This window comes from Poromitra crassiceps (assembly GCF_964638095.1).
Source record: "Poromitra crassiceps genome assembly, chromosome: 19".
Taxonomy (NCBI): domain Eukaryota; kingdom Metazoa; phylum Chordata; class Actinopteri; order Beryciformes; family Melamphaidae; genus Poromitra; species Poromitra crassiceps.
Genome location: NC_139646.1, coordinates 9,520,316 through 9,531,818, shown reverse-complemented (window position 1 = coordinate 9,531,818; position 11,503 = coordinate 9,520,316). Strand labels below are relative to the sequence as shown.

Here is an 11,503-nt window from a genome sequence, read left to right as displayed (position 1 = left end):
GATTAAGTTTTACAAATGTAAAAGTTACGATGGACACATTTCAATTTAAATGGTTGTTTATTATTTTAATTGTCCTTTTTTTTTTTTTTTTTGCTTATGGTTGTGCTCTGTACCATATATCTCATTGCTCTGTACTACTTAGGGGGCGTGCTCTGTACTTAGGGGGGGGCGTGCTCTGTACTTAGGGGGGCGTGCTCGGCACTGGCCCCGGCCGGAGATGGACCAATGGAAGACAGCATTTGACTTCAGTCCTATTTAATATAGCTCAGTGCTTCAGTCATTCAGAAGAAACCAGAAACAGCCAGACCAAGATGGCGTCGTCCATGGGTGGGATGTTTCCAGGCCAACAACCGTCTGGTGGGCACCCCGTTGGGGGTCCTGGCGGACCGGGTCCACCAGGTTTACTCCCCGGTACCGGGGCCAGGGGGCAGGGAAGCAACACGCTGGTGGACGATTTGGAGGCTTCCTTTGAGGTGGGATGCTGTGGTCAAGAGCTACCTCATCTTAGCTCTGTGTTCTGACTTCATGTTATCTAGCTCGCTAACTAATGTTTAATGCTTCAGCTGTTATCGTTGCATCGAAGATATATTCACTTCATGTTAACTATTCATAAACAGGAGTCATATCACTTTATGTTTGCTCATAATAAACGATGAAATCTCATTCATAGGTAGCTATAGCTAGCTAGTAGCTACACAGTTCAAACCGAGCTGTTGCTAGCCTCTCGCGTTGAGGCTGTGTGAAGCTGAGGGAGAGATTGTGTGAGTGTGTGAGAAACTTCGAAAAACAAAGTCAAGGAAATAGTCAAATCATTTAAAGTTTTGGAAGAAATCATGGGATTTTGTTGTGTGTAATGAAATTATCATTACCAGAAATGCCACATCAAACACACATATTACACCTTACAAAAAAAATTACACCTGTTGGATTGTAGTACTTCTCCCCTTTTATTTATATATATATATATATATATATATATATATAATTTATAGTTTTCTTTACATTATTTTTCAATAGCTTCCATGTAATGGAAGTGACTGTGAAGTGCAGTGACTCTAAGCACTATAAAATCCAATATAAAGAGGTGTGTCATCTGTTCAGTGAGTGTAGTACTTACTAATTTCTGTTATTGATTCAGAGTTACTGCCTCACATTATACATGGAAATTCTATTATGGATCCTTGGAAAAGTCATCAAAACATTTTGAATTTTTATCCATGAAAACATGTCTAGAAACTTTAATTTCCAAGACAGTAAACTTACTAATGTTATGCTGTACATCCATCTATTAGGCTTGCTTTGCATCCCTGGTAAGCCAAGACTACGTTAACGGAACCGACCAGGAGGAGATCAGAACTGGTGAGTGAAGCATAAGAGATGAACCTGTTTTCAAACTCGATGTTCCTAACATAAGTGTTTATTTATTATTGGTGTATTTGTCTGTTGATCACAGGTGTGGACCAGTGCATACAGAAGTTCCTGGACGTGGCTCGACAGACAGAATGCTTCTTCTTACAGAAACGCCTTCAGTTGTCTGTACAGAAACCAGAGCAGGTTGTGAAAGAGGTAATGACTTTGCAGCCTTCCATTTTCATCTTTCTTCACATTTGGGAGTGGCCCTCTCGCATTCTCCTGCTTATTTTTTTCTACCACTTCCCAATTGTTTGTGGTGTTGTAGCTTACCTGTAGAAACTAGGGGGTGCATGACTCGCCAGTGCTCGCGCAGGCCCTATATCTGGCATTGTCCAGCCCAATTTGCGTGCCAATTTGGTCTCCACTTTGGGTCCACTTCTGTTGAGTGATGTCAGCTGCACGCCAATCGGAGGAAGCCTTTGGGTGCGACGCTGCGGTACTCAGCCAATCAGAAATGCCTGTCAGTCTTGCCTGTGAGAGCTCGCAGTAAACACCCATTTCCTGCCGCATATCTTTGAGCTACCAGTGAAGAGAGTGGAAAACAGACAGAGAAAACTGCCAAAGCGACGGTCAAACTAGCAGGGTTATAACAGGGTTATGCCATATGTCCAGGGGCAAACGTGTTTGACTGTGACTGTAGTGTCCAGGGTTATGCCATATATGTCCAGGGGCAAACGTGTTTGACTGTGACTGTAGTGTCCAGGGTTATGCCATATATGTCCAGGGGCAAACGTGTTTGACTGTGACTGTAGTGTCCAGGGTTATGCCATATGTCCAGGGGCAAATGTGTTTGACTGTGACTGTAGTGTCCAGGGTTATGCCATATGTCCAGGGGCAAACGTGTTTGACTGTGACTGTACTGTCCAGGGTTATGCCATATATGTCCAGGGGCAAACGTGTTGTTTGACTGTGACTGTAGTGTCCAGGGTTATGCCATATGTCCAGGGGCAAACGTGTTTGACTGTGACTGTAGTGTCCAGGGTTATGCCATATATGTCCAGGGGCAAACGTGTTGTGTGACTGTGACTGTACTGTCCAGGGTTATGCCATATACTGTATGTCCAGGGGCAAACGTGTTGTTTGACTGTGAAGGTAGTGTCCAGGGTTATGCCATATATGTCCGGGGGCAAACGTGTTGTGTGACTGTGAAGGTAGTGTCCAGGGTTATGCCATATATGTCCAGGGGCAAACGTGTTGTTTGACTGTGAAGGTAGTGTCCAGGGTTATGCCTTATTGTTCACCTAAATAGCGATTCCTTTAAGCATAAATAGTGACTCTCCCCCTCGTTTTGTTTCATCATGCCAACGGCTCTCACTGCAACTCCTCATCGCGCACACCAACTAGGAGCCGGCTAAACTCTGGGTAAACCCTGTAGTATTGTATCTCTTTTAACAATCGCCGCCTCCTCTGCATCCCAGGTCCTTGAGTGCACCAGCGGACCACTCACCACACTGTCAGGGGATAACTTATATGGGGTTGAGTTCAGTCCCGACAGCACGTAGCAAAATGTTTATTTAAACGGAAACGATTGTGCATTGAATCATCCGAGGAAACATGATTTTCAACCTGGAGCGGTGCACCCCGTTTGACATAATTGAACAGGCCCCAGCTGATCCCTGTAATGTTAGTAAGCCGCTTGCAACAATAAAAGCACCCCGATAGCGAGAAAAACAACAACAAACATGCAAAGCCACATATAGTTATAAGCCAAATAACGTAGCTTACTACTTTGATTACCAAATAAATGTAGAAAAAGTAAATGTATAGAAATGTTGTGAAAAAGACACAAGATGAGAAGAGCAGCTCAGGCAGGCTGCTACCCTGGGCAGCGCAAGTCTCAAATCACATGACGACTTTTCGACATCCTCCGACAGGCGTTGACGCATGATAGTTACATCGATGCGTCAATTAGTTCATGCAACCCCTAGTAGAAACTACATAGCTCCAAATCAGTTGTGATACTATATAAATATAAATACTATGATGATGATACTAATAATAAAATGCCCTCAGGGGGGCCCAAACCTCTCGTTGAGTACTTTTTCAATTTCAGTGGACTAGCTTTGTTTTCTTTGAAATTGTCTTTGTCTCTATTTGCATTCCTCCCCATTTCCCCTTATCTGCCTTTCTCCGTCTTGGCTACTCAACACACATCTTCTTTGTCTCACTGTAGGATGTGTCGGAGTTACGTAATGAGCTCCAGAGGAAAGAGTTGCTGGTTCAGAAGCACATGTCCAAACTGCATCACTGGCAGCAGGTACTTGAGGATGTGAGCGTTCAACATCGCAAACCCACAGACCTCCCCCCTCCTGGACCACTGGCCTTTTTGGAGCAGGCCTCTGCGAGTCTGCCCCCTGCCCCTTTAAAACCAAACTAACACACGGACATATCTACGTAGACATAGAGAGCCATTGTCAAACTATGAGGAAACCGGAGAACATCATCAGCTTAGCGCCCAGCCAAGCTCTGCCATCACATAGACTCTTCATTTGTATCTCAATGCTGTTCTATTTTGGATTAGTGTAAATATTTTTATGGTACTAACTTTTTTCTTTTCTTTTTTACTGTAAAAAATAAAATTGTTTCTCTTTTCAATCTGAACTCAATTCATGTTTGTTTCTCATGTTGTTACAGTGCATAAATAAGACCTCGACTTTGTCGTGATTGAAAAGGTCAAGTTCTAGTTCTCCCTGTAAGATTTGATCACCAACACTTGTCTCATAATATGGGAGACTTCTGTGACATTATTAGCAAGCAAAATATTATTATTATACATTGTACAGAAATAAACCCACAATGCAAAAATTCTAGTTCCAAGTATTACAATAATGTACAATGATGTAACTGGTGGAGTCTTGTTATTATGGGGCAAAATAATAGTTCAGTGTGTTCACACCATAACAGCTTGCTCTATTAAGCTTGTCAGCTATTTGCAGTACTACATACAGACACTCATCTCAGAGGGGAACTACTGGGTTATTTTCGTTTGAATCGGATGACCGTCTAAACCACAGAAAATGAAATGAAACGTCATTGTTATTATACGCATGGTCAGTCTTCCACAGCTAGAGGGAGACAGTGCTTTCTTGTGGGACACCTTGGCCGCTCAGAGGAACGTCTTTGCCGACACGTCCTTGTTTGTGCGTTTTAATCAGCGATTGGAAAATAACAGGTAGCTCTTGTCCAGCCGCTTGCACCCAGCCAGCGCTACACACACGGGGGGGTAAAGACAAATAGAAAATAATGACATGAAATCAAAAAGTGTCGGCTGCGCCTACGTCGTTTTCCCCTTCCTGCACGTTTCAGAGCGAAGATAGCCGCAGACGGGCTACTACAACAGCCGGGTTGAACCACCACAACGTGTTTTTATACTGAGTGTGTCACCGCAGTCTACTGTCTCTGTGTATGAAACACCCTGTGAGCTCCGTCTGTCTCCTCGCCTGGCTGTAGTGATTCACACTCCATTTAAAATACATCGAAGAACACTTCGTGGATTATGGAATGGTGCATGCCGCTGCCCCAAGTTTTCAGCCTCTGAGAAACACCGCTGGGATCATGGACATTCATCCGCTGTGAGTGGAGGGGAAGGAAGGGAGTGTTGACTGCTTTGACTGATGGTGCCGCATTGACAGAGCGAGGCGAGCAGCAGAGAGGCTGGCTGCTCCCCGGCTCACCGTGCAGGCTGTGCCGGGAGGAGGGGAGGGAGAGAGAGAGGGGGTCGTGTTTGTTGTCATGCTATATGTCATGTTTGTCGGGGCTACAGCTGGGCTCTTTTGTTTGGGTCAGAGAGGGAGTGTGTGTGTGTGTGTGTGTGTGTGTGTGTGTGTGTGTGTGTGTGTGTGTGTGTGTGTGTGTGTGTGTGTGTGTGTGTGTGTGTGTGTGTGTGCAAAAAGAAAACAAAGGCCATGTCATGATTATGCCATGGGCAGGCTAGCGATATGGGCTACAGATTATTTAATTTGACAATATATGTTAGATTATGCCAGAGTTTATTTGTATGCTGAATGTTACGCTGTAGCCTATGTGTGAGTTCTTATGTGTGTGAAAAGTAAGAAATGACCCTCTGTCATGGGATGGGCACCATAATAATAGCCTATAATAATCTATAAATTCAAAATTAGGTAGTCTTAGTGTGTGTGTGTGTGTGTGAGAGAGAGAGAGAGAGAGAGAGAGAGAGAGAGAAAGAGCGTGTGTGTGTGTGTGTGTGTGTGTGTGTGTGTGTGTGTGTGTGTGTGTGTGTGTGTGTTTGTATGTATGTACGTACGTACAGTAAAAGTAAGAAATTACCATATGAGTGTGTCATGGACTGGGCAACATAATGATCTACAACCTCGATTTGAGATGTTCTGTGTGTGTGTGTGTGTGTGTGTGTGTGTGTGTGTGTGTGTGTGTGTGTGAGTGTGTGAGTGTGTGAGTGTGTGTGTGTGTGTGTGTGTGTGTGTGTGTGTTAGTGTGAGTGTGTGATCTGATGTAAGTGAGATGGTATAGTTATTCTATGGATGTGTCTACTTAGTACTTACTATACTGTATGTAGGCTTATGTGTGTAAAGGAAAGCATGTGTCCTGGGCAGCATAATGATGTGGATGTTTGTATGCATGCGTTTGTGCCGCCCCTCTCAGGTGTACCAGACTTTGTCCACATCCGTTGGACAAAGAAGATGGCGTCGAGAGGCACGGCCCTGTGACTCTCAACCCACGGCACATGAGGAAGGCGTTCAAAGTCATGAACGAGCTGCGCAGGTGATGCACGTTCTCTCCCTCTGTTCTCCGCTGTCTCACCCCCAGTCCTCTTTATATCACCGGCTAAACTTGAGTCAAACATAAGTGTATGGAATATGCTCTCGGGCGTCCGGGGACGGGTAGTGCAGCGGTATATATATTCCCTGCTCACCAACACGAGGGTGAGGGTCTCAGGTTCGAGCCCCTGCGTACCCTCCGGCTTGGTCGGGCATCCATACAGGCACACTTGGTCATGTCTGCGATGTGTGGGAAGCCGGATTAAAAGGGTATGTGTCCTGGTCGCTACACTAGTGCCTCCCGTGGTCGGTCGGGGGGCGCCTGTTCGGGGGGGAGGGGAACTGGGGGGAATAGCGTGATCCTCGGAGTGTCGGAGCCTCGGAGGAAGCATGTCTACAACTCTCCCCAGATCAGCAGAGGGGGTGGAGCAATGACCGGGACAGCAGGGGGAATTGGCCAAGTACAATTGGGGAGAAAAAACATATTCTCTCTCTCTCTTTCTTCCTCTCACCGACTACGTTTACATGCACACAATATTCCGCTTTTTGCCCATATTCGGAAAATGACAATATTCCGACTAAATGAATAATCCACTAATATTCCCGTTTACATGCAGCCGTAGCTCGCCCTCTCCGACACGTGAGGGAAGGGGGGGGGAGGGCGGGGGGAGAGAGAGATGCAGGGAGGCGGAGCCGCGGAGTTTTTCTGTTGAGAATAAACAGAGCAGCACTATTCTTACGAGCATCGCTTGGTCCATTTCAGGAGCTTGCTGCTGAAAAGTTGCGCATCCAAGTCTTTCATAAAAAGTAGGCTAGTAGCCTACGTTATTACCTCGCAGGCTCAGAAGCATTGTGGACTTCCGTGGGCACTATAGGCTACTCTCTCTCTCTTTAAATCGATGTTTCTCATCTCCTCCCGATCAGAAATGTCGGCTTTTCTTTTTGCATGCCAGAGATGATGGATTATTATGCACACATCAGTTGGCCACAAACAGGCAACATGCGTCACAAACTGCGGTAAAACCCTGATTGAGACGCATATTCCGAATGCGCTGTATACATGATCAAAGAATCCTCCGAAAACCCGAATAATACTGGAATAACCCAGATGTCTTAATCGGAAAATGCTAAATTCGGAAAAAGAGCAAGTTCGGAAAATGCAACTGGAATATGCTGTTTACATGACCCTTATCAAATTCAGAATATTGTCATTTTCCAAATAATAGTGGAATATTGTGTGCATGTAAACGTAGTCACTGTCTGTGTCACTCTCTTTCTTCCTCTGTCTGTCTGTCTCACTCTCTCTCTTTCTTCCTCTCACTGTCTGTCTGTCTGTGTCACTCTCTCTCTTTCTTCCTCTCACTGTCTGTCTCTGTCTCACTCTCTCTCTTTCTTCCTCTCACTGTCTGTCTCTGTGTCACTCTCTCTCTTTCTTCCTCTCACTGTCTGTGTCACTCTCTCTCTTTCTTCCTCTCTCTGTCTGTCTGTGTCACTCTCTCTCTTCCTCTCACTGTCTGTCTCTGTGTCACTCTCTCTCTTTCTTCCTCTCACTGTCTGTCTCTGTCTCACTCTCTCTCTTTCTTCCTCTCACTGTCTGTCTCTGTGTCACTCTCTCTCTTTCTTCCTCTCACTGTCTGTGTCACTCTCTCTCTTTCTTCCTCTCTCTGTCTGTCTGTGTCTCTCTCTTTCTTCCTCTCACTGTCTGTGTCACTCTCTCTCTTTCTTCCTCTCACTGTCTGTCTGTCTCACTCTCTCTCTTCCTCTCACTGTCTGTCTCTGTGTCACTCTCTCTCTTTCTTCCTCTCACTGTCTGTCTGTCTGACTCTCTCTTTCTTCCTCTCACTGTCTGTCTGTGTCACTCTCTCTCTTTCTTCCTCTAACTGTCTGTGTCACTCTCTCTCTTTCTTCCTCTCACTGTCTGTCTGTCTCACTCTCTTTCTTCCTCTCACTGTCTGTCTCACTCTCTCTCTTTCTTCCTCTCACTGTCTGTCTGTCTGTCTGTCTGTCTGTCTGTGTCTCTCTCTCTCTTTCTTCCTCTCGCTGTCTGTCTGTCTGTCTGTCTGTCTGTCTGTCTGTCTGTGTCACTCTCTCTCTTTCTTCCTCTCACTGTCTGTCTGTGTCTCTCTCTTTCTTCCTCTCACTGTCTGTCTCACTCTCTTTCTTCCTCTCACTGTCTGTCTGTGTCACTCTCTTTCTTCCTCTCACTGTCTGTCTCACTCTCTCTTTATTCCTCTCACTGTCTGTCTCACTCTCTTTCTTCCTCTCACTGTCTGTCTCACTCTCTCTTTCTTCCTCTCACTGTCTGTGTCACTCTCTCTCTTTCTTCCTCTCACTGTCTGTCTGTCTATGTCACTCTCTCTCTCTTTCTTAATCTCATTGTCTGTGTCACTCTCTCTCTTTCTTAATCTCACTGTCTGTCTGTCTCTCTTTCTTCCTCTCACTGTCTGTCTGTCTGTCTGTCTGTCTGTCTGTCTGTGTCACTCTCTCTCTTTCTTCCTCTCACTGTCTGTCTGTCTCACACTCCAGCCAGAGCCTGTTGTGTGATGTAACCATAGTAGCAGAGGATGTAGAGATCACTGCTCACAGGGTGGTTCTGGCTGCTGGGAGCCCCTACTTCCATGCTATGTTCACAGGTAAGGAACTACTACTGTATGTTGTATGTACTACTTTGTGGTAGGGATGCACCGATATGGACATTTTGGCCGATACTGAAGGCCAATATTAACATTGTACATGCTGAAAAACACATGAACTGAACACAAGAAACACGTGAATTTGAAAAATAATCTTTATTTATTTCCTAAAACATTTGGAATAGCTCATAAATCATGGTTTTACCACATTGTTTCCTCTCAATATGAACATTTTGGCCGATATTGTTAACTGATATTAACATTGTTGTTATTTCACTCATTGGACCGATACCGATATATTAAAAGGTTTCTCACATCTGCCGATACTGATATGGCGGCCGATACATCGTGCATCCCTACTTTGTGGGTTAGGGGGTCCTGTGGGGAGGGGGGAATATGTTTGTATATTGTATATGTTTGTATGTATATGATTTTGGAGATTCATCTGATTTTTGTATTTTTGTTCTTTTACGTTATATTGGAAAATGTATAATACAAATTTGATCACAAACAAAGGTAAGGGACTACTATTACTGTTAGGTTTCTACACAGGAGGTGCAACAATGCTGTTAGTCATCTGTCAGGAATCCTTTGCCTGTGTTTGTTGAGGTCCTTTAGCGCTCATCAGTGTACTTCACAATAATGACAACCTCTGTGGTGCTATGTAAGGCTGTGTGTGTGTGTGTATATAAGGATTGTGTGTGTGTGTATGTGTATGTAAGGATAATGTGTGTGTGTGTGTGTGTATGTAAGGATAGTGTGTGTGTGTGTGTGTGTGTGTGTGTATGTGTGTATGTAAGGCTAATGTGTGTGTGTATGTGTATGTAAGGATAATGTGTGTGTGTGTGTGTGTGTGTGTGTGTGTGTGTGTGTGTGTGTGTGTGTGTGTGTGTGTGTGTATGTGTGTATGTGTATGTAAGGCTAATGTGTGTGTGTATGTGTATGTAAGGATAATGTGTGTGTGTGTGTGTGTGTGTGTGTGTGTGTGTGTGTGTGTGTGTGTGTGTGTATGTAAGGCTAATGTGTATGTAAGGATAATGTGTGTGTGTGTGTGTGTGTGTGTGTGTGTGTGTGTGTGTGTGTGTGTGTGTGTGTGTGTGTGTGTGTGTATGTAAGGCTAATGTGTGTGTGTATGTGTATGTAGGGATAATGTGTGTGTGTGTGTGTGTGTGTGTGTGTGTGTGTGTGTGTGTGTGTGTGTGTGTGTGTGTGTGTATGTGTGTGTGTGTGTGTGTGTGTGTATGTAAGGCTAATGTGTGTGTATGTAAGGCTAATGTGTGTGTGTGTATGTAAGGCTAATGTGTGTGTGTACCGACAGGGGAGATGGCAGAGAGCAGAGCCAAACGAGTCAGGATCAAGGAGATGGATGGCTGGACTCTGGGCCTACTGATAGACTACATCTACACAGCAGAGATACAGGTCACAGAGGAGAATGTACAGGTAAACACACACGCGCACGCATGCACGTACGCACACACACACACACACACACACACACACACACACACACACACACACACACACACACACATACATCTACACAGCAGAGATACAGGTCACAGAGGAGAATGTACAGGTAAACACACACACACACACACACACACACACACATACATCTACACAGCAGAGATACAGGTCACAGAGGAGAATGTACAGGTAAACACACACAAACAAACAAACAAACACACACACACACACACACACACACACACATCTACACAGCAGAGATACAGGCCACAGAGGAGAATGTACAGGTAAATACACAAAAACACACACACACACACACACACACACACACACACACACACACACACACACACACACACACATCTACACAGCAGAGATACAGGTCACAGAGGAGAATGTACAGGTAAACACACAAACATACACACACACACACACACATCTACACAGCAGAGATACAGGTCACAGAGGAGAATGTACAGGTAAACACACACACACACACACACACACACACACACATACATCTACACAACAGAGATACAGGTCACAGAGGAGAATGTACAGGTAAACACACACAAACAAACAAACAAACACACACACACACACACACACACACACACATCTACACAGCAGAGATACAGGCCACAGAGGAGAATGTACAGGTAAATACACAAAAACACACACACACACACACACACACACACACACACACACACACACACACACACACACACACACACACACACACACACACACACACACACATCTACACAGCAGAGATACAGGTCACAGAGGAGAATGTACAGGTAAACACACAAACATACACACACACACATCTACACAGCAGAGATACAGGTCACAGAGGAGAATGTACAGGTAAACACACAAACATACCGTATACACAGTGTATACATGGCGTTGTCTGTATTTCTGTCTTTTTTCCAATTGTGCAGCCAGGCTCACGCTGCATTTAACAATGTCAAACTGGCCCGTCAGTGGAAACAAGCCCACATCCATTTTCTCAACTGAAGTCATTTGAATAATATTCCTATTCCAAAGACTGATGAGATATCTAGCTATTATTTGGCATTGTGTGTCAGCCACTGATGCTTTCAATCAAGTCAGTTTGGTTGCATGAAAGCCATCTCTTATCAATATGTTGTAAATATGCATTTAATTCCATAGCTAGAAATTCAGAGTATGACCACATTTGGAAGGTATTATACCCCTTAAATTAAATTAAATAAAACTCTTGCT

At 44.6% G+C, this 11,503-nt stretch overlaps 2 protein-coding genes across 3 annotated transcripts in view; both read left to right on the top strand.

Annotated features, from left to right (window-relative positions):
* The first annotated feature begins 239 nt into the window (after positions 1-239).
* Positions 240-3,984, top strand: med28 (mediator complex subunit 28). The gene is made up of 4 exons (XM_083656153.1): positions 240-473; positions 1,293-1,359; positions 1,454-1,566; positions 3,587-3,984. The coding sequence occupies exons 1-4, from the start codon at positions 312-314 to the stop codon at positions 3,788-3,790; spliced, it is 546 nt and encodes a 181-aa protein (XP_083512279.1). The 5' UTR covers positions 240-311; the 3' UTR covers positions 3,791-3,984.
* A 4,691-nt stretch (positions 3,985-8,675) lies between these two features.
* The window catches only part of klhl2 (kelch-like family member 2), a 17,360-nt gene continuing 14,532 nt past the window's right edge, over positions 8,676-11,503 (top strand). Inside the window, exons 1-3 of one of the 2 annotated variants that reach the window (XM_083655218.1) lie at positions 8,676-8,782; positions 10,101-10,195; positions 11,096-11,122. In XM_083655218.1, coding sequence (XP_083511344.1) covers positions 8,773-8,782; positions 10,101-10,195; positions 11,096-11,122 — 132 coding nt within the window. In that variant the 5' untranslated portion in view covers positions 8,676-8,772. Of the gene's footprint in view, positions 8,783-10,100; positions 10,223-11,095; positions 11,123-11,503 lie in introns of both variants that reach the window. The other variant, XM_083655217.1, reaches the window with a different exon arrangement.

Bases quoted from the DNA above. Each gene is read 5' to 3' on its own strand.
- med28 (XM_083656153.1), top strand. From the start codon at position 312: ATGGCGTCGTCCATGGGTGGGATGTTTCCAGGCCAACAACCGTCTGGT. The intron at 1,360-1,453 runs GTGAGTGAAGCA...TGTTGATCACAG, and splicing joins CCAGGAGGAGATCAGAACTG to GTGTGGACCAGTGCATACAG. The intron at 1,567-3,586 runs GTAATGACTTTG...GTCTCACTGTAG, and splicing joins CAGAGCAGGTTGTGAAAGAG to GATGTGTCGGAGTTACGTAA.